This window comes from Neocloeon triangulifer, unplaced genomic scaffold, assembly GCF_031216515.1.
Source record: "Neocloeon triangulifer isolate White Clay Creek 2 clone unplaced genomic scaffold, ASM3121651v1 ptg000010l, whole genome shotgun sequence".
Lineage (NCBI taxonomy): Eukaryota > Metazoa > Arthropoda > Insecta > Ephemeroptera > Baetidae > Neocloeon > Neocloeon triangulifer.
In genome coordinates, this window is record NW_026775552.1 from 1,052,175 (window position 1) to 1,074,832 (window position 22,658).

General features: G+C 38.2%; 3 protein-coding genes across 8 annotated transcripts in view; 1 reads left to right on the forward strand and 2 right to left on the reverse strand.

Moving 5' to 3' along the window:
• The window catches only part of LOC132195668 (acid sphingomyelinase-like phosphodiesterase 3a), a 118,438-nt gene that overhangs the window by 25,818 nt on the left and 69,962 nt on the right, over positions 1-22,658 (forward strand). For all 5 annotated transcript variants that reach the window (XM_059617822.1, XM_059617823.1, XM_059617824.1 and 2 more), the window contains one exon: positions 12,448-12,512. In XM_059617822.1, coding sequence (XP_059473805.1) covers positions 12,452-12,512 — 61 coding nt within the window. In that variant the 5' untranslated portion in view covers positions 12,448-12,451. The remainder of the gene's footprint in view (positions 1-12,447; positions 12,513-22,658) is intronic.
• On the reverse strand, positions 987-4,607 carry LOC132195711 (uncharacterized). Of its 2 annotated transcripts, none has more exons than XM_059617882.1 (5): positions 4,460-4,607; positions 3,998-4,150; positions 3,774-3,942; positions 3,570-3,715; positions 987-3,511 (listed from the first exon to the last, which is right to left on the reverse strand). In XM_059617882.1, the coding sequence occupies exons 1-5, from the start codon at positions 4,524-4,526 to the stop codon at positions 3,093-3,095; spliced, it is 954 nt and encodes a 317-aa protein (XP_059473865.1). In that variant the 5' UTR covers positions 4,527-4,607; the 3' UTR covers positions 987-3,092. The 2 variants fall into 2 exon arrangements, with proteins under 2 accessions (XP_059473865.1, XP_059473864.1); XM_059617881.1 differs by having other exon boundaries at positions 3,992-4,150.
• LOC132195727 (uncharacterized) lies at positions 5,032-6,598 on the reverse strand. The gene is made up of 5 exons (XM_059617900.1): positions 6,459-6,598; positions 5,991-6,149; positions 5,766-5,934; positions 5,570-5,712; positions 5,032-5,508 (listed from the first exon to the last, which is right to left on the reverse strand). The coding sequence occupies exons 1-5, from the start codon at positions 6,526-6,528 to the stop codon at positions 5,096-5,098; spliced, it is 954 nt and encodes a 317-aa protein (XP_059473883.1). The 5' UTR covers positions 6,529-6,598; the 3' UTR covers positions 5,032-5,095.

Below are 22,658 nucleotides of genomic sequence, written 5' to 3' on the forward strand. Positions count from 1 at the left end.
TCCGCCAACCAACTCGGCAGACCTTGAATAATGCGATTGTCCTCGCCCTTCTCTTTCTCCGCCGCCGCCGCCGAATAATAATAAAAAGCAGCCGACCTCGTTTCCCTTCCCGCACACGCGCCTTTTCTACATACAAATTCCGCCGTGTGCTTTTTATTTAATCTTGACTTGAGAGATTCTTGAGCAAGTCGCACAACAAACCAGACATGCAAGAAAATCATTGATATCAAGAAATTTTTACAAATTCATTCTTTGTCCCTGCTGAAGAATAAGGAATTTTTCTTTGAAAATCGTAAAGTTTAGCATATTTTTTTATTTTACTCGAGGAGTAAAATTTGGCCTGCACCTTTTGTAATAAACCGGGTCGCTTTTACGGACAAGGAAGAAATTTTGAACGGACGGAGAGAGAGGAAATAAAATTTGAGCATTTATAATTTTACAACCGGCGTCGGCACCGAGAATTCCAGCCTTTTATTGCCGGGCGACGAAGTGCGGGACCGAAGTGCGCGCCGCAATAATTTATCGCGCAAAACATGCGGCGCCGTTCAAGCTTATCTCTCCTGCAAATCGAGTTTTTTCCTGAATTTTAAATTTTTCCCACCAAAAAAAGTTGGGTCCGGAAACACCGGCCATTTCCTGCATCGACCGTAATTTGCAAAATTCAGTGGCGAATTTTTGTTCAGTATTTTTTACATTTGCACAATTTTTATTTTGCGAGAAAATCAATTGATTAATTTTGATGAAATTTTTGTTGGCATTGGTTTGTAGATTTCAACTTTCCAATAGCAGAAATAAAAAATAAAAGTCATTTGAAGAACAGAATTTTTGAAATTTAACACTTTTTAGGGAACTTTAAAAATATATTTTTTTTTTCTAAAAATTGGCCCGATTAAAATTGATAAAAATATCACCAAATTGCGTTTAAATCAAAGCAATCAATATGGAAAAAAAAACCAATAAATCGGTAAACTTAAAAAATTTACAATGATCTTATGGGAAAGTATCAGAGTTTTATTTACAGTGTCAAAAGTTCCTCGTTGAGATTGATCTGGATGAATTTAAATAAAATAAAATGCGGTTTTGATGCTTATCATTACTGAAGATGATGAATTTTGCTTTGCATAATTTGGGTGCATTTACATTTTTTTAATTTTCTGCCAATTTCACAAGCAGAACAAATTACAAAGCTACACCGATGTAAGAAAAAGTTAAAAAAATTTTTTTTATAAAAAAAAACTATTTATATAGTTTTTATTTAGGCCTTTTTCTTCCAGCACAATTCTCATTTTAATCAATTTATGGTTGGAAACAATTTCAAAAACATTTTTCGTCATTCGTGTTTCCGAATTTCCCTTTTTGCTCGCCTGTCGCGAATAAACATTGGATTTGGCGCGCATCGATCGCCGGCGAGAAATTCGTGGCCCGCGGCGCTTTTGACGGATCGCGTCGCTCTTGCTCGCAACAATATATGTATCAAAACAACGCGCACCCTTTGACCGTCTTACCCCCTCCCCTGTCACAATGCAACGATTTTAACGAGACGCTCGCGTTCAATTCAAAAGGGAAAATCCATTTGCAGAAGTTCTTGCAATTGAAACCTCGTTAGGCAAAGAAAAACGTGGTGCAAAAAGGGAGGGCGCATTTTTGCAGATTAAATTACGATTTGCCGGCGCGAAATTAAGGAAATGCGAAATCCGGCAGAGCTTCTACGTGAGTCGCACACACAAAAGAAAGTCTACAAAAGTATGCGCACGTGCCGCGAAAGGAGAGAAGATCCGCCAGAATTAAAAAAGCTTAAGAGACGCAGAGGAGAGAAATGAGAAACGAAATCTCTCTGCAAATTCTAGCCAACGAAATCTTTTCAATTGCGACATTTCCACGAAAAAACATATAAAAAACAGAAATGGAATAAATCAAAAAGGAAATAAAAGATAACTTCGCTCTACTTCATGAAATAAAATTTAATTTCTTGTTTTGGCAATATTTTTTAATGTTTAATAAAGTGTGGAAAAGTCATCAGTTGGAATATAATTAAAAATATGAAATTGAAATCAATGTTGATAAATCAATTCGGTTTGAATTTTTTGTTTACTTTATTTATTTGTTGATAATCAATAATTATCCGCTTTGACTATTTATTCGGAACCAGACATTGAAATAAATCACAATTTTCCTTTAGATATGGAAAATGAATTTGAGTTTTCTCTCACAAAATGGAAAAAAAACGCGGCCCTTTGAACTTTTGAATTCAAACAACGTCGGGGTTGAAAAGTACTTTGTTTGTTGCTGGAACGGCCGCAATTAATTGTGACTGATGCGAATTTATCTCGGCTCGGCGCACCGCAAGCAAATAAATTATAATTTGCAGCTGGCCGTGCGTCCGCTCGGCCGCGAAAATTTAATTTATCGAACGTCCACGCGTGATTAATCGGTGCGCTAAAAGCGGCCTTTGCCTTTTTAAATTGATTCATTTGCTTTTAGGAAGGAATTCTGTGCAATTTTATTGATTCGGAGAGCTCGAACAAAGCGCAATTACGCGTCATTCAAAAGCTCTTTTTTTGCATCGATTCCAAATGAACGCGGAGAGAGAGCAAGAAATTCGATTAACTTTCCAATCCGCCGCATTTCCTGGTTGAAAGTAAACAATGTCGCCCGTTCCATAATTCATCGCGCTTCAAAAACGGCTCCAAAAATAACCGATCTTTCCTCTATGGGGAATAAATATTTCTTTGCATGGTGTTTTTTTTTTCAAACTTCAGATTTTCCATTTTACAGCACAAACAGTTGATATTGCTCTGCTAAGATATTTCTAAAACAATAAATATGTACTTTGAAAACTTGAAAATTGAGGCTGAAATTATTGCGTGGTTAAAATATATAGGGTTTATTTACAAGCAAGTTTAAAAATTATAAAAAAATGCTTTCTTATTTTAAAGTAATCGTCGTCAAGCAATAATTGTCTCGCTAAAGTTCGTAAGTTGCAACATTCTTAAAAAACGGGGTATCAAGGAAACAAAACTTGTTTTTATCTCACATTATTTTTGAATTCCATCGATATTGTGAAAGGAGCAAATTTTGAGCATCTTCAAATATCATAAGGTGGATTCTGCAATGTCGCCCTGCTGAGCGTCACTTGCGACCTTGACCATCCTGGCCTCCCTGATGGCCTTCATAAGCAGGCCGATGAGGACGCAGAGTGCGAGCAAGGCCACGCCCATCAGAACCAGGGTGGCCACCAACATCACCCCTTTGATTGGCGAATCTCGAGGGTTGACGGGTTCGGTCGTTGTTGGCTGAGGTGAGGCTTGAATGGTGCTTTTGGTCGTCGGTGATGTTTCTACCTCTGTAAAGATTTGTTTGGTGGTGGTGGTGGTGGAGGACGTCGTCGCCGTAGTTGTTGTTGTCTCAGGTGCAAATCCAAGGCTTCGGCACCAAGCTCGTTTGCCGTCGCGTGGCGAGGAGGAGCAGTTTGTGGACGCAAGTCTCACAGGTGGACAGTGAGGGAGGCCACCTGCCAAAGCACACAAGTTTTTACTTCAACGGAGAAAACGGGGAATGAAAAATCTCACTTTGGGGGTTGAAGAGGTCGAGGAAGTTGCCGTAGGGGCTGCAGACGATTTTGATGGTTTTATTAAGTGCAGGGCAGAAACAGTAGTCAAGGTCTTTTGTGCAATTGTGGCATTTGCTCAGGTCGGATGGGCAGTCTTTTGGCCCCCTAAATTAATCCATAGCGCGATTGTTGGTCCATATTAGAAGTTCAATTCAAATTATACCTGTGACCTGAAATTGCTGGTTCCAGGTCTCTTTCCAGAAAAGATTGGCAAGTTTTCTTCCTGATCGCAGCGACGCAATCTGGGCAGCCGCAGTCACCAAAAGTTATATTTTTTCCGCACGTGTCCTTGCACTCTGGTAATATCTCTCTTGGGCAAATCAATCCGCCACCTTCAAATGTCCCTCAGAAATAGATAAGTTTTCAAATAATAATTTTTACTCTCACTCCTGCCGTCGTACAGAATCAACTTCCGGTTGTGACAAGTGAGATTGGTGTCCCTCTTAGTCGAATTGCAGTAGCATTTAAATGGGTTTGATTTGCATTCTTGACATTTGGTTTCGTCCACCGGACACAAAGTCAAATTATGCAAGTTGGTTCCTGCAAGATTAAATGATATATTTATCAATTGACGCATTATAATTTTCAATAATTCTTAAGAAATTTTCAGTATTTATGCGCTAATTAAACAGGAAAAGTTTTACCTTATTAGGGCAAGAAAAAAATTGTTTTATTGGAGGCCGCGGACTGAAATAATCCGTTAAAAACGCTAAATTTCGTGAAAAACATTTTGCGGATGTAAGATTGTCTTACAATTCGTATTTAATAACAAAGAATGTAACACACAATTACAGTTATTTTTTACCCTATTCTAATTGATTTTTAGTATTGATTTCATTGTTACTTAACCTTGGACGTTGCAGAAAATGTGCAGAATGAGCAACAGCAAAAGATCAAAGTTGTCCAGAAAAAGCATTTCGCTGCGTCCACGAAACAATCGATCGCTCCTGGCCAGTTGGCATTTCCGAGCAAACTAATTCAAATCAGGATTTACCACCATGTACTTCCGTCTTGTATCTTTGCCGCGTAATAAAATTCCCGAGTCGTGTTTCTAAAGTTAAAAATAATCTGAAAACGTCAGAATCGCCTTAGATAATTTAATCACTTTAACGGTGTATAAACACATAGCCTTTTCCTCCTATTGAGGAAAACAAGATTATAAACTTTTAACATTAGATCAAAAACTCACATATTTTGTGAGTGATAAATTACACTGCTCGTATTATTCAAACTTTCCTTATTTCCTTATAAAAAAAGATTGAAATAAAAAATCATCACTACTTTTTCCATATTAAACGCTGAAGATAAATGCTGTATTATTTTAAGTAATCGTCGTCAAGCAATAATTGTCTCGCTAAAGTTCGTAAGTTGCAACATTCTTAAAAAACGGGGTATCATGGAAACAAAACTTGTTTTTATCACACATTATTTTTGAATTCCATCGATATTGTGAAAGGAGCAAATTTTGAGCATCTTCAATTATCATCAGGTGGTTTCTGCCTTGTCGCCCTGCTGAGCGTCACTTGCGACCTTGACCATCCTGGCCTCCCTGATGGCCTTCATAAGCAGGCCGATGAGGACGCAGAGTGCGAGCAGGGCCACGCCCATCAGAACCAGGGTGGCCACCAACATCACCCCCTTGATTGGCGAATCTCGAGGGTTGACGGGTTCGGTCGTTGTTGGCTGAGGTGAGGCTTGAATGGTGCTTTTGATCGAAGGTGATGTTTCAACCTCTGTAAAGATTGGTTTGGTGGTGGGGGTGGAGGACGTCGTCGTCGTTGTTGTCGTTGTCTCAGGTGCAATTGCAAGGCTTCTGCACCAAGCTCGTTTGCCATCACTGGGCGAGGAGGAGCAGTTTGTGGACGCAAGACTCACAGGTGGACAGTGAGGGAGGCCACCTGCCAAAACATACAAGTTTTTACTTCAACGGAGAAAACGAGGAATTAAAAAAAATCTCACTTTGAGGGTTGAAGAGGTCGAGGAAGTTGCCGTAGCGGCTGCAGACGATTTTGATGGTTTTATTAAGTGCAGGGCAGAAACAGTCAAGGTGATTTGTGCAATTGTGGCATTTGCTCAGGTCGGATGGGCAGTCGTTTGGCCCCCTAAATTAATCCAATGCGTGATTTTTGATCTTCCAGTTCAATTAAAATTATACCTGTGACCAGGGGTTGCTGGTTCCAGATGTCCTGGCAGAAAGGATTGGCAAGTTTTCTTCCTGATCGCAGCGACGCAATCTGGGCAGCCGCAGTCGCCAAAAGTTATATTTTTTCCGCACGTGTCCTTGCACTCTGGTAATATCTCTTTTGGGCAAATCAATCCGCCACCTGCAAATGTCCCTCAGAAATAGATAAATTTTCAAATTTATTATTTTTTCTCTCACTCCTGCCGTCGTACAGATTCAACTTTCCGCTGTGACAAGTGAGATTGGTGTACTTCCTGTCCGAAGTGCAGTAGCATTTAAATGGATCTGATTTTGATGTGCACTCGTGACATTTGGTTTCGTCCACCGGACACAAAGTCAAATTATGCAAGTTGGTTCCTGCAAGATTAAATGATATATTTATCAATTGACGCATTATAATTTTCAATAATTTTCAGCATTTATGCGCTACTTATAATTTAAACAGGAAAAGTTTTACCTTATTAGGGCAAGAAAAAAATTGTTTTATTGGAGGCCGCGGACTGAAATAATCCGTTAAAAACGCTAAATTTCGTAAAAAAAAACTTTTTGCGGATGTAAGATTTTCTTACAATTCGTATTTAACAACAATGAATGTAACACAAAATTACAGTTATTTTTTACTTGTCTTTTAAGTGATTTTGAATATTGAATTCAATTTCACTTTACCTTGGACATTGGAGAAAACGTGAAGAATAATGAGGAGCAGAATAAGATCAAAGTTGTCCAGAAAATGCATTTCGCTGCGTCCACAAAACAATCAATCGCTCCTGACTAACATTTCCGAACAAACTAATTCAAATCAGGATTTGCCACCATGTACTTCCGTCTTGTATCTTTGCCGCGTAATAAAATTCCCCAGTCGTGCTTGAAATGCTTAAAACAATCTGAAAACGTCGGAATCTAATCGCTTCAGAGAATTCAATCACTTAACAAACATTTCCTCCTAGTGAGGAAAACAAGATTAGGAACTTATAACATAAGATTAAAAAGTTTTTTGACAAAAACGCACAAACTTTTTTTATGTGTGATTAATTCCACTATATATTATCTTAACTTTCCTTATCTACTTATTTCCTTATAAAAAGCGATAGGGAAAAAGTTTCAAATAATAGAAATAAATAATCATTTTCTTAATTATTTTGTACCCATTAAACGCTGAAAGTGGATATTCCGAGTTGCTTTTGATGGAAAATAAAGCATGCCCGCTTCATTTAAGAAATTTATCAAGCGTTTCAATAATCTTTATCCCTTTCCTCCGTTGGGATTTGATTTTTTCCGTTCAGTTCAAAGTTTGCATTTCCTAGTATTTCTATCTAAATTAACATAAACTTTCACTGAAAGCAAGAAAAGTTAACAAAGAGCCCAAATTTGATTACGTTTTTCAGTGCATATGAAATTAGAATAAAATTTGAAGTTGGGTTTCCAAGTCGGTGCCGCAAATCATGCAAAGTTTCGTCTTTGCCACGTAATTGGAAATCGCAGCGGCGCCGGCGAAACAAAGGCGCGTGTTTTTATTAATTTGGCGCTTTGACAAGTGCAGCTCTCGTGAGTTATGGACTTTCCCTGCTCGTGTATTTTCATCTCGCGCAACTTTCTGCGCGATTATTAAAATTTATGATACAGAAGGGATTTGTGCGTTTTTTTCGCCGGCGAGCGCAAGAATTTCCGTCTCTCATTTTCGTCTGCCCTGATGCTGACAAATCGCCCTCGACCGACTCCCTTGATTGATGACGACGCAGCTGCTCGGCCAATATTCAAAGTTTATTAAATACGCCGCCAATTTAATAATCCACCAAAATTTTCCTCATATATTAGAGAAAAGATCCATTTTTATTTTATTTTTATTGACTCAAACGGAGGCGAACGATTAAAGAGGATGGAACCACCTCAGGGCAGCAAAATGTGCCACACAACCAGAAAATAGAGGCGTAAATATTTGATAAAAATTTAATTGAAAGTTTTTAAACAATACATGGATTCTATGGAGTATCATGTATCAAGTGGCAGAGAAATTCAAGTCAAATTTTGAAGCGTTTGTAATTAATTAAAATCTGTAATCAAATTATTATTTATTCATCTCGGTCAATACACAAATTTTATTAAGGAAAATAGAGAAGAAAGGGTTTAAAACTAGCAGATGTCTGCCGAGATCAAAAGAGACTCGTCCGCCGCGGCAAATATCATGATGGTTCAAAATAAAAAAAATTGTGCCTCTTGAAGATAAGCAACCTGACATAAATTCCGAGATAGCCAAAAATTTTCAAACTCTTTCAACAAGCCATTTTGAATTATCATTGATTTTAAAATAACATTTGAAAATGAACTGTTCGGATGAGTTCAAAATTAACAAACATGAAAGCTTTTTTCCATCATGTTTTACACAAAGTTAGTAGGTTTCATTGTATTCGATTAAAATTTCAAGTATTTTAAAATAATTCTTTATGAGTTAATTTAACAATATTTCGGACAAAAAGGTTATTTTGTTGGCACGTAATGGATTTAATTGGCCTCGCAAGCATTTTGGTTTTCCAGCGCCGGCCGCACGCTTTCCGTGGAAAGTGAATAATTTGCCACTCAATTTTGTCTCGTGCCGCGATCGTGGAAAAAGCTGTTTTGTTTTCTTTGTCGGTTGTAAATTACGCCGTATTTAGCTCTCGCATGCGCCCAAATTGGAGCCATAAAACGTAATGAAATAAAACCGGGGGAGCAAATTGATATTTACGGCTGCGCGATAAAGAAGGAAATTCTTTGCGAAGAATGTCCTCTTTTTCAATTAGACGAGAAACTCGGGAGAAAAAGTTGTTTTTTCCATTTTTGGCAGCGCTCGCTCGATTTCGAGGCCGTAAATTGCACGTCTCGCCGGCTGCAATATGACGCGCTGCGTTTTCCAATTTCCATTCGCAATTTTGCGGCCACGCCCACTGCCATTGTGTTTGGCCAAAACTTTTGCGCGTCTCTTTTATTTCGTTCGCACAAAGTTCGCGCCGAGAGCCATTTCGGGAATCGCTGCGATGGCTTATTGGGTTATTCGAGCTTCGAGCAGCGAAAAGGAAAGCAACAAATTTCGGCTGCAATCAGCCCTTGGTCGACCCACTCTCTTGTCCGATTGTTAATCCATTTATCCGGCTCAATTCGAAGGGCTCTCATTACACGTAAATAGGATCACAACGCAGCTCATTTTGCTCATCTTCCTCACACTCAAAATGATAGAATCATTGGGCAGTAAAATTCTCTACATAAACTAATATTTAGTTTTCATGCCATCTGGATCTGGATCATCTTGATAGCCTGAAAATGTTAATAGTTTTCGAGGAAATGAAGACAATTTCAGCACTTTGATTGAATTGATTTCTGGAACAATTGTCATCATACTTCGTATTATGAAAAATTTCATAATTGCCAAATTCCAATATGGCCGTTGGAGATGAAAATGGATTTACAAAAAGTGCTGTCAAATTGATTTTGGTAAAGATTTTTTTCTCCGTGGGAGGTTTTGGAGCTAATGAACCAAGGTGGGCACCAAGTTTCTAGGTTTATATTGATCCTGACAAAATTAAGCTCAAAATATAAAATAGATCAAAAATTTGAGGTAACCAAAATATTTACCATACATAAAACCAAGAAGAATTTTCAAAATTTGAGAACCATACATCTTAATAAGTCATGATGGTTTAAAATGGCATTCAAAGGATTGAAAATAGTCTGTTTATATGATTGAAAAAGTACAACTGAGGCTTCCTTAACATGGATTTCAATTAAATTTATTAAATTTTATTGTATTTTATTCAAAATTCAAGAAATTATTGGAAACAAATGGTTAGAATGATTTTCCACATACTTTAAAACTTAAATTTATTTTCTGGCTCATGGAAACTGATTGAAAAAAAGACATGATGACAATTAAAATAAGTTTTTCTTCACTTTTCTAGAACCACACATTTGAATACTTTTGCAGGGAAAATGTATTATGTGATTCGCCCGACTTGTGCAAGTTGAAGAATTCGTTATTTCGTCATTCAGGAATAAAAACTGGCGATGCCCGCGTTAAGGATAAGTAAACGCACTTTTTATAATCGAAGGAGACCTTTTGGTTTTGTGCATTTGGTCGCTCAAGTGCAGAGGCGCGAATTGAAAAAGCGGCTGCTCCGCGGCTAATGCTTTTGCCGTGTTTGAGGTTTGATTTAGTGCGACGGGGCCAAGTCCCCGGCGGGCGCCGCCGCCGCCGCCGCCGCCGCCACCGGCCATGCATCATCCGCGCATAATGGCGCCATCATTAACCCCGGAGAGCGCCGAGCCCGCGCTGAATTATGCAAATGTAAACGTGCGCGTCTTTTGTTTTTCTCCGCGCGTTTTGCGGCAATCGAGCGAAAAGACCACGTCCTCCCCCCCCCCCCCCCCACTTGCGACACTTGTTTGTTTGTTTTCGGCCCCAGCCCTTGAGATTTATGTCGACGCGTCCCCTAATGAGTGCGGCTCGCGAATTAATTTACACAAATGCGCGTCGCTTTCTCCGCGTCAAGATCCAAACGAGTGAGACGAGAGAAGGAAAATGTCATAACAACGAATGCAGGGAGAAAAAGTGCAAAACTCGTAGCGAGACTTTTCCTTAACTTAAACGCAGACATGGAATTTTAGTTGCAGTTAAAAATAAGTTTTTGTAGAGGATTTTGCTTTCAATTAAAAATCTGCAGAATCGACAAGAAATCTTGAAAAAAGTAGCAAAATTTTTGGTTTCATTTTGAAGTTGAAACCAAATTTACCAAGATAAAATCAGGAATGGCTGTCATTGAATTAAAAAATCGGGCTCTTATTTAGATTACGAAGTAGAAACTTGTAGTGTATCAAAACAATTGCAGACTTATCGTGATGATTTATAATCTCTGCGCAGGGACTAATGCAGTGGAAAAAACGTTTTAAAAGTGTCAACACGTCATTCCTGTTGGTCTCGCATCGACTTTTTGGTGCCGCGGATCGATGGAAAGTGGCCGAAATGAAACTCGATTAGTCGTGAGCGTCGTTTTGGACGCGAGTCACGCTTCGAATTTCATTTGTTGCGCGTCACAGGCTTGCGGCGGCGGCGGCGGCGGCAAATCCCGGAGACAAAAGTGGCAGAATTGAATGTGTCAAGCAAGACGCGCTCGGCAAGTCCCACGAGTTACAGGTTGTTGTTATTTATTTATTCTTGGCGCAGCTCGATCGCTACGGCAGGGGCACGTGCGCCATTTGTCATCGCATCTGTTTCACAGAAATGACCTCTGAGCGCGCGGACTAAGCCCCAAATCGTGACGTCACGCGCGTCAATCTCGAATGAATTCCGGGGGTTGATCGAGTCGCGGTGGGCGGGGGTGCGGCTTGGCGGAAAACGCATCCACCAGAACAACCACGTGGCGCTCTCAATTGCAAACAAAAGCCGCAGTCGAATCTTTCAACAATTAATTCAAACGCGTGAGAATTGAAATTTTCACCAAAAACAATTAAAAATGTGATTTTTCTTCAGAACAGAAGTTTTCAGCATGAAATTATTTACAGAAACCTGCTTTCAAGGCAAAGCACAGTTTGGTTGGCAAGGGACCCTGGATTTCTGTACTAAATATCAGGTGGAAATTACAAATAATTGAATAAATTTGAAAAAAAAAATCGTTTGGAAATATACAAATCTTGTTTCTACTTTTTTTTTTTTTAATAAAGTATATTTATTTGAAAGAAAAATTACAAGTTAATTACTTAAAAATTTAATATCTCTGGTTAATTTTGATATACAGAAAACCAAAAATTTTCTTGTTACCTCAATCCTGAGAGGTCAAATAGTTCCAAGGTCGAGGTCATTTTCCACATGTCAAAGGTACAAAAGTAATTCTAACAAAAATTTGCCACCTTCGATTGGGCTGAATTTTTTTTCCTAAGATTGTCTTAACGTGTGGGAACAAAATATTCAATTCAGAATGTCATATTTTTAGACTTTTTATAAAAAAATTTCAAATTTTAAAAGAACTTGAATTTTTACAATTTTGTCGATTATTTGAAAATTAATTAGAGAATCTGTGAGATTAGTTTTTGAAAACTTAATTGAAATTAATCATCACAAAATAAATAAATTTACCCTCATCAGTTGCATATATTCTCAAAATAGCCCATTTTGCCAAGAGACCTGGGCTTTGGCTTGAAATTTATTGAAATAGAATTATTTTGCATTATCATCAAACTTAATCTTTTATCATTTACTCGTTCTCTAAGCTGAAATCAAATATCCCCTCTAAAGGTAAACAAATATAAGGTTTTTTTTATAAACTGTTGTCAAAAATTGAAAATTTAACCATTTCTGATTATTTTTGCAAATTATTCGAAGATGTATTTTCATCAATTTTATTTATAAAAATTTAAAAAAACAAGATAAAATTTCTGTCAAACCAGAATTCGGCCAAATGGAGGAAGAATTTATTCCCAGCATGAAAAAATGTTGCTACTCGTGAGGAAAAGTGGCAGAAATTTTCCGTTGGAAAATTGCGCTGCTTAGCAGGCGGACGTGTGTGAGGGGTGAGGTCTGATTTGTATTCGTGAGGGGTCGTTAGACGTGGCGCCGCAGGACATGTGGTCGCATCTTCAGCCCAGGCCAAATTGAAGCGCTCGGGATGATGACCGGTTTTGTCTGTTGCAGCGCCATGCTGAAGACGTTGATTCTGCTGCTGCCCCTCCTCATTAAGTCGACCACCGCCAGAATAGGTAAGTCAATCTTCATTTTTCCTACGCAATTCCGCGACCAGACGTTTTAATCAGCCCTTCGATCTCTTTTCAATCGTTGAATAGAAAAAAAGTTTAAAAAAATCCGTTTCAACGCTACCAATGTAAATTTTTTATGTCGTCTGACCTATTGTTTTTATTTTTCAATTGTATTTTGGGTGATTTGAACGAGGTTGTGTGAAATTTTTATCGATTTCGATCGCGCCAATTTCGAGTTAAAAATTATTGCAGAAAATTCCTATAGGAAAAATTTTAAACTTCGAAAATTCAATTCTCCCAATGACTTAAATTCCTATTGAAATCTTATGAGGAGAAAAATAACCTTAGAAATTAATTTTAGTCGAAATCGGGCCGTTTTTTTTTTTTTTTTTGCCAAAGTCTTTTGTTAACTCAACAAAGTGATACATCGACTTGAAACGTTTCGTGCTCGGCACTTGAGATTTCTGCACGCGAAAGAAACCATTCGGCTGGATGAAGCGGTAAAGAAACATGCGATTTGCAATTGCAGCATTCCAACGTCAAGTGCAGGAAACGGGGGGGGGGGGGGTGAATTTAAACGTTGCACATTATTTTTATTGCGTTGCAAGGGGTGGGGGGTTAATTTACGGCCGCGTTGACCCGGTTTTTCGCTCGAATTCCACGCGCATTGATTTACAACGTGCAATTTCTCAGCGCGCAATTTCCAGATTGCAATTTGCGGCGCGCGTTCGTCGCCAGAGATGCTTCAACAAAACACGGAATCCGTCCAAACGATGGATTTATTACCGAAACACAAATAACCACATCTTCAGAGGTTCAAAAAGAGGAGAAAATTATTTTGCCGAAAAAATAGTAATAAAGAAAATTTTTAAGTCGATTAAAAAAATTCTACCAGAATATTTTTTCAAACTCTTCAATCCTGACGAATTGTGGAAAAAATTAATCCTACTAATTAAAAAAAAATTGTAAATTTGTACATCAGATGCAAGTTTGTTAGGAACCACAACCAAGATACTTTTTAGCAGAAATAAATTAAATTTAAGTCCTAAAAAATAAAATTAAAATTAGCTTAATTTTCTCACACACTAAAAATTTAAAATTTCAATTGAACTTTTCTCAAAAATTTCCCTCCAAATTTTCTGGTAATCAAAATAATTCTAATGCCGCAAAGTATCAGTTTTTGTAAAGATTTTGCTGCCCTGAGTTAATTCGAATCTACTCAACTGGCCTTAATTGAAACCAATCCGAGGCTTGGTCTGAGCCAACGTTTGACCTCTTTGAATGGCACGTGTGTGTCTTTTCAATCACGAAAATTAGTATTCACGTCACACACCTAGAGGCGCTTAATTGAGCAATTTGCATACCGTATTTGACTCAATTGCGTCCACGTCTCTCACCCGAGTAGGAAAAAACGTAATTAATTTTTAACTGGGAGTAAAAATGAAGTTTCAAATTCGAACTGTGACGGAATAGAAAGGACAAGGGCGAAGATTGATGGTCTCGCTTTTGCATCTGCACGCGAGGCATTTGCATGTGGCCTGTGCGGTAATTATACATTGGACGTGCTGAAACGCACGAACCGAAATAAATCGACGAATAACTTAATTTCACGCCATCGCCTGCTCTGATTGACTGATCGTGATGCTTTTCAATTAATTATGCGCGCACGCCAATTTATTTAAAAATTGCCCACGCGTGCACATTTATTCGCTGATCAAACCAAAAGCCCAGCAAACAAACGGGACAAGCGCGTTTCCCGCACATGTTTGTCTAATTTTAATGGACACGGATCCGAACACGAAAAGTTTGAATTGTTGATCGTTTGCAAAATTAAAATTCATTCGATTTAGCTCGAATGTAGGAAAACTGCCGAGTGGGAAGCTGACCAAATGAGGAAAGGTGATAAATGATGATTTTAATTACAAAACCTCAAATTAACTCTAAAATTGATTTGAAAACTTTTGAAAGAGTAAAAAATAGAACATGAGCAACAGAAATTAAGTTTTCAAACAGCGATTTCTTGGGTTCTGTGAGAGATACGACAAAAGGTTTAATCTCAAAAAGTGTCCAAAATTACTTTTTCTATCAAAGTATGTATTGGTCATACAGGACTGGTCACTTCAGTTTATTGACCCCCGTGACCGTTGACCTTCAAATGGGGTGAACCAAAATTTTTGCACAAAAACGCATAGAAGAGTAATAGGAAAATATTTCAGAATGAAATTTTTTGTTAAAATATTTTTTCAAGGTCAAAAGTCATGGGGGTCATTAAGCTGAAGTGACCAATACATGGTTCAATAGAAAAAGTGATTTGGATCACGTTATGTCTGTTCAAGAATTGTCGTGTCTCTCACAGTAACTGAACTGAGTCATCGCAGTTTGAAAATTAAATCCTAATGCAGAGAAGCGATTTTTACCTGTTTTTTATTATTCCTCAAGTAAAAATCGTGTGCCATTAAATAGCCTTTCCGAAACCTTTCAATAGCTTTTAAGAAACCTTTATCCCTTCATGTAGTTGAATTGGAAGCTGAAGCCATTCGCAAACCTTTCAGATGCCATTATTTTGAAAAATTAATGGCTTCGGAAAGGTTTTGAGGGAAGCCTTTACGAAACCTTTCCGATCGCTGTACCAAGCCCTTCCGTAAGCTTTCATAGCGACGCTTTATTCTTTTGTAGCGACACCTTTCAGAGCGCTTTCCGAAGCCTGTCAGGTGAACAGTGACGTCATTTATTTCATGACGTCACGGGGAATGAAACATTTAGAAATTCGTTTTTGGTGACTATTTATTGACAAAAAATAGAAAAAAAATAACAATAATTTCAAATGAAACTCACTCGTCATCTTGCCGTAAAATCATTTTTCCCAAGAGAGAACCAAATTGTCGCGCGTCTGTTTCTATGCCGAGCGGCCGGGCGCATCATTTGCACTTGCAGCAACTGAAATCATAAAAGAGACGCAAACATTAATTTGAGTCATTTTAAAATCGTTTTTTAATCACATACCTGCTAGATATTTGTTCCCCGCACTTTTGAAGCTAGAGCCTACAAGGGATGGTACCTGGGCGCCGTACTAAGGAGGCTGCTGCTCATCTGAAAACAAATTAAACGCGTTGTATTAGCCGCAGTGATCTTTTTTTAATTGCATTTTTTTTAAATTATTTTCTTCTGAATTTCTCGATTCAAACTTCAAATAACAAAAGAAAACTCACCTTAATATTTAACAGGCAATCGGCGTTTTCTTCAGCTGTGCACAAAGCGGGCGAATAGCGAATTTTGAAGATTTTTTCGGCAGCATCTCTTTTTTAACAAACCATACCGGCCAACCGCCGAGCGCGACTGAAGAGAAACTCGCATTCTCGCAAAGGGGATGAAATGTGGCAACCTGGGGACTATTGTGTGTGCCGTGCATTACCTGAACCACCTGAACTGCATAAGGAAGTATGCAGCAAAACACTTAACAATAGGCACAGCGGATCGGGTCGTCCAAAATATAAAGAAATAAGAGATGCTCGCTGCAGCCCTAAACACAAGTTTATCACTGCGCTGCCTAACCTCCCTTTTCTTACAACCCAAATTTTCTTTAATTAATTATGCAAATCTGGGAACTCTAATAAATTTTAAAATATCATATTAAGAATCAGAATAAAAAACTGCATCTTTTGGTAGTTGTCAAAATAAAAATTTATTAATTGAAGGGTTTAAGGTCACTTGTGCAGGGGTCAACCCTTAGCACATATTAGAATAAAAACTTTTGCTTGCATTGCATCTAATAATTTTGGACTGATGAGTGGTAGAACCATATTTTTCTGTTGATTACGTGCAAAGTATTAGCAACCATTAGTTTTGTGTGATAGACACGTTTTTTGCCATTCCTAATTTTATTGTAGTTAACCTGATAGAGGAATGAATCTTTCAAGTATATAACTTTCATTAGATATGTTAACGAGACTCACAGAAAAATTATTACTTAGTTGGGACTTTTTTCTTGAATACATTTTTGCAATTTAAGTGCAAAATTGAGAAATGAAGCAAGTTGTTAATAATTTAAAAAATCAATTTCATAATATTTATTTGAAGGGATCAAAACTGCATCTTTTGTGAAAATTTGACATAATTATATCAAACCGTTCTCGAGATAATTAGCAAAAACTGAAGTTTCGCCGCCAAAGTAAGGAACGCTTGAAAGCGGAGGTCCACTTGCTGCAAGTGTGTGTCGGCGCTAAAAGAGATTTTATTTTTCGGTGAATGCAAAAATGTGTATCTCTGGTTCTATCAGTCCGATTTAGGTGATTTTTAAAAAATCCAATGTATTTTCTAAAATTAAAAAAGAAAGGTAATATGACAATTAAAGCCAGCTTTAAGGCAAATGCCTCTATTTAATTTTTTCTCAAAACTTAAAAATGAATGAATTAATTATTTCTTTATCAGGTATGAATTAACGGAATTTGAAAAATTTATCCTGAAAAATAAATGGTTAGATTTTTTCCGAGATTATAAAAAGTTATCACTGGTAATAGAACTGATAAATATAAAATAATTAATTAAATTTTGTAATAATTATTTTTGTAAAATTACTTTCTATAAGCGAAATGTTTAAATGCAATCTATTTAGTATTAGCATACACGCGCAAAATCGTATTTTATTTTTGCTTAGTTCAAACTTTCATTGCTTCAATGATCAAATGAAGTTATTTTTAATAATAAATATTTTATATTTTACTTCAAACTGCTCTTCTCCCGCCGTGCACTTTAAAGTTTTCTTGAGAAAAGCTGAGGCGCGACGTTGCATTTTCGACATAGGGCTCGTAAACACATTCCCGACCGCGGCCCAAGCAGCAAGCAGCCAGGGATGGAATAATTTTAACAAAAAAAAAAGGATCTTTCCTATTATTATTGCAAGCCGCGGGAGGCTTTGTTAGCACAGCGGCGCGGGTGCATGCAGTTGATGACGTCATTGCATTATGCTCAAACGCACGCTGCACTATGAAAAGCCGAGGAAAGGTTTGGGAAAGGGTGGCGAGATAAATAGAAAAAAATCAAAGATACGCAATCAAGCTGAATGGTTGCGGAATGGCTTCTGAATGGGTTCGTAATTCACGGGGAAATTGTCAACAAGTAAAATATGATATTAAAGGCTTGAGAAAAGGTTAGGAAAGGTTTCATCAAAGTAAGAGAAAATTGGTCGTTTTCTTGACGGTCTTTAGAAAGGTATCTTAAAGGTTTCGGAAAGGTTTAAAATCTCTCTGAATGGCTTCGGAAAGACAAGTTAAATGTTTCAGAAATGTTACGGACAGGAAACAAATTTTACTTGAGTCATTTCAAATTACCTTTTTTGCTAAAAATAATACCATTTTAAAAATCAAACAGTTTAGGAAAAAAAATTTAACGTTTTTAATTTGAGACAAAACGTTTAAACATTCCAAATAAAACTTTAACTTGTAAATTTTCAAGAAAATAGCTAAATAATTAAATTGTTGAAAACTAGGTAAGCTTTGCGGGAAAAAAAATGAAATGTTTTTGCCTCTCTTTTTACGATTTATGCAGAAGACCAGAGTCAAATGTTCCGAAGTTACCCTTTGTTGCCCAAACTTTCCCGTTCAAAGTGGAAGAAAGTGATTTTCTCTCTGCTAATGTAATTGTTTCGTTTTTCCTGCGAAGGGGCGGCGACGACGACAAATCCGGTTAAAAATCGCGCGGGACGAGATAAGCTGGTGGGAATAACGACGCTTACTTAATTCTGCCCCGTGAGAGATAAGCTAATGAAGAAGCAAAAGCGAGCAAAAAAAACTCGCGCTCTCATTAAAAACTTTTCTCTCAACTTCTTTTCCGGCTCGCCAATTTTCGAACACGACTTATTTCCAGCTGCTCTCTTTGCTACATTTTAACCTCGGAAACGGAAAAAAACTTCTTCTTTGCTCTCTTTCAGCAGAAATTAAATTAGCGCAGCTACGCGGAATTCGCCCAAGAAAATGAAATTAATTTGACTCTGTAGCGAAAAACCAGAGGGCAAAACTGATTAACGTTGGCAGCAGTTAAAGGAGAAATCGTTATTTAAAATAAAAATATTTCTTCAACGGCTTGTACATCAAATTTTGAGAAATTTTGCTCTAATGCAAAATGGCATGGCGCACCTTATGGTCATCTCGAATAGGTGGCAACACAACTTTTTAATTCCATCCTTCCCAGGGTCAGTGACCTTTAAAAGGATTTTCTTACTTTTGAAATCATCATTAAGGCCTAAAATTATCAATTTTTGTTTCCCTCGGATGATTTCATCCTCTTTAAACGTTCCGTTTTTCCTCATCAGGACAAATTTGATCCTGTATCATGAATTTTTGGTGCGTGGGAGCGAAACGACTTTCGGAACATGCCGCGTCAACATACGCACGTCGTGTTTGGCACTGGATTTGTAGCGCACAATGACGGATGGTTTCGAGTTAAATCCGCGTGGTCGGACGACGAGAGCTTTTGGCAAACAAAAGTCGCGGGCCGGTCGCCGGATAAGCCTCTCTGCTATCGGCAGCTGCAAAAAATGAAGCTTTGATGCGGCGCGGGCGTTTTTTTGGGGGAAAAAAGTGAACGGCAATTAGGAGGGGAAAAGTTTAAACAAAGTTGGCGAGTCGTCGCCACTCAATTATTTAAGCGCGCTGAAAGGAGACCCTCGAGCCGGAGAAAAATTGCACGCGTCCGTCGCCGCGGGTGATTAAAGAAGAGACGCACGCGCCCCATCACTCACCCCCGGCCTAATTCGCATGCCAGCCTCGCGCAAAACACGAATTCCAAAGAATCACTCAAAAACGAGAGCATTTCAACGTGTTAAATTGTCAACAGTCGACGTGAAACTTATTGGAAATCCAAATTGATTGATTCGGTCGTTTTGTCGAATTGACAACTAATTGAAGAGGCGACGAAGCCACCAAAAGTTAGCAAAATCCTCCAAATAAGATAATAGAATAATTTTTTTTTTTTTTTTTTTTAAAAAAAACTTTCATTTGAGGTTGAAAAACATGATTTTTTTATAGCTCTTGGCTGTGAACTTTTAAAATTAAGGATATTTTTGAAATATTCTCGTTCCTCTTGATGAGTCTTGATTAATTGTATATCCTAAACTGATTATTTAAAATTCGGCTTTTCCACTTGATAGCTTTTTTGTGCCGTTTCTTTTTTTTTTTTTTTTTTTTAGAAAAACAATATCCTTTATCCTCCTCTACATGTTTGTACGAAACCATAATAACAATAATCGACTTGAAGAACCCGCGGAGGAAAAGGTGAATTTGAACTTATCCTTTTGAAAATGTTGGAACTTTGTGTGCGGATTTTCCGCTCTTGTTACGCACGATCTTTGAAAAGCACGATTAATGCCAATCGTAATTAGCAAGCTGGCGATTTTACTCGGAGCAATGTCGGGCCCCATTTGCCGAGTGAGAATGAAAACTTGCCAAGTTTGCCTTGAACGAAAGTCGCTTTCAGAAAAGCCGCAAAGTCTCTTTCCAGAGCTATTAAATATTTCAACGGGCGCTTTTAATTGAGTGGCGTGATTACGTGATTGTTGCATTTTCTACGGGATTAATAGAGCAAAGGAAGGTTTAATCCGGCGCGGGGCGTTGCCTTTAAGTGCTCATTAATATGCATCCAATCTGGAGCGCGGGGCGAGCTGCAATTTTTCTTAAGCGCGCTGCAAAAATCCCGTGCGTGGCTGAATTAATTAGGGCCACGTGTCTCTTTTATTCATTGCGTTTCTATGCAAATCTGCTCTTTAATTCACTGCAGCCCTTAATTTATTTGCATTTCCTTTTTTCCGTGTTGCGCGGAAAAGGAAATGCTCGGTCCGATTCGTAACGGGATTTTGTCAAAACCGCGTGTTGAATTAAATCATTCCAGCAAAGTATTCCATGCACGTCAGTCCTTCAACTTCATTCATATCTATACTCCTATATTAAAACTTGTCATTATGAGCAAAATAAACTGTTCAAAATTAACGTGATTAGGGCAAATTTTTTTATAAATTTTGGTCAGGTCAATTTTATTGAACAAAAATGTAAGAAATTTCAGAGAAGAAACATTATTAAATTTTAAAAAGTTCAATTGTCCTAATTACATAAATTTCTCCTTGGAACACAAACCAATTTGGACAAAAACTATACCATCGAAAGTAATCAGGCTGTGTTTTTAATTATATTTGTATTCAAAACCAATCCTGTGTGAAAACAGAATCCAATAATTTGACGTGTTTAAAAATGCGTCTATCGTTCTTAATAAATACAAAAGTGTCATTCCTTGAGCACTTAAATGAAACGGTCTTGCTGGGAATGAGCAATTGTGGTGGTTTGAGTCGTAAAGTTTGCCACAATTTGGTAATGATTTCCAAGGTGAGAATCGACACACGGGGGTGTTTTAAACGTAAACGCTCTAGGGCCGAAGCACTTGAGGGTTGTTTGCCCTCGGCCCGCCCGCATCCCCTTTAACCGGTTTTCGGTGGGTTGAGTGGGGGTCAACCGCAAACACACCCCCTGCCTTTGTTTACCTGCACATTCGGCCCAATCACGCCGCCGACCAGATCTTGGCCTGTTTGTTCGGCTAATGTGTTTCTCTCTCTCTCTATCCTCGGCACATCTGCATTGCAGGATTAATAGAGTCCCGGGGCCGGCCGGCCGGCCAGAGCGAGCAAAGTGCAACTTAATTACCGAATGTGGGCCAGAGCTGCGGCCGCGTCGGTCTTGCAACAACTTCTCGGCGCATTAACAGCTATGCTTGCACAGGTACTGGTAATTCAATGCAACACGCTTTAATTAATTGGCTCGACTTGGCCAAGTGCCGAGGAGGGGGTGGATCGACCACTCGAAACTTTTGCCGCTATGCAAAAGCGGCTTTAATTAGGCAACTTGGACAACGCAGCTCTTTTGAATTCCACGAAAATAATCAATGGCAGTTTATTCGGAATTCAACCTTGGTGAAATGAAAAGGCTTGATCAATTTAATGCGGGTGGAACCACCTCAAGGCAGCAAATTAAATATTCAAGTTATGTAAAATCTTTTAAGTTGAAAAAATCCAATACGATCGACGGCTGGAGATAAATAAGCATTTGCTAAAATTGCTGTCAAATGAATTCGGGTTAATATTTTCTAATTTTCTAGGTTTGAGGAGCTAATGAACCAAAGAATCTTTTCTTAAATACGGTGTCCAAGTTTCTAGGTCAAAGGTCAATCACCCAGGCAAAAGGTCAAAATATAAAGTATTATGCCTGTTTATATAATAGCCAAAAGATGCGCCGTGTCTCATTTGGTATTAATATTTTAATCCAAATATCACAATTTTAGAAAAAGCCTGTTGGTAAATATTTGATTATAAAATAGCGTTTGAAATACTGAAAATTTTCTGTCCTGATATGAGTTAAAAATTTGAAAATGAAGCTTTTAATAACTTTTTAGAGTCAAATTGAGTAGATTTTATAGTATTCCATTTAAAATTGATTAATGTGAAGGAATTGAGAAATCCATGTTCACTGTAATGAAATCGGAATGAATTTATTTCAAACATATTCCGATTGTCAGCAAAAAAGGTTCAATAAATGGAGTTGAGCGGAAAAGTTTGAGCTAAAAAGAAGGTAATTGTGTGCACTTTGGCAAGAGTGTCTGGCGTTCGATTGCTTGTTCTCTCCTGCAGTCTTTGCAGCAAATGGTAATTCTCTCTCCATCTCATCTAACTACCCCGGCCGGCTCTCGTGCAATATGCAAAAAGCGTCAAATTTACTCTTCGTCCGAGCAGAGCGAGCCAAAGCGAGCATGAATTATGGAGATAGTTCTCAACAAACAAAGACTCTCTCATCCCCGCTCTCTCTCTCTCTCTCGGCGCAAGTTTCATTTGTTTAAAACAAAAGTTGGGCCGCCACAATGCTTCTCATGTCGTGTTTTGGCGCGCAAATCGATAACATGGCCGGAATCAAACCCTTACTTTGGCGAGGAAATAAAAGCTTGATCAAGTCGCGGCGGCGGCTTTATTACCACCTCCGGGCGGAAATTAGGGATGCGCGTCTGGGGTAATTACAGTCCTCGGTGGAGATAATTGGCCGCAGGTACGATTGGATAATGACCGCAAACGGCCGATTCGGCGCCGCCGCAATAAGTGAAAGTTGAAACGCTTTTGCGTTA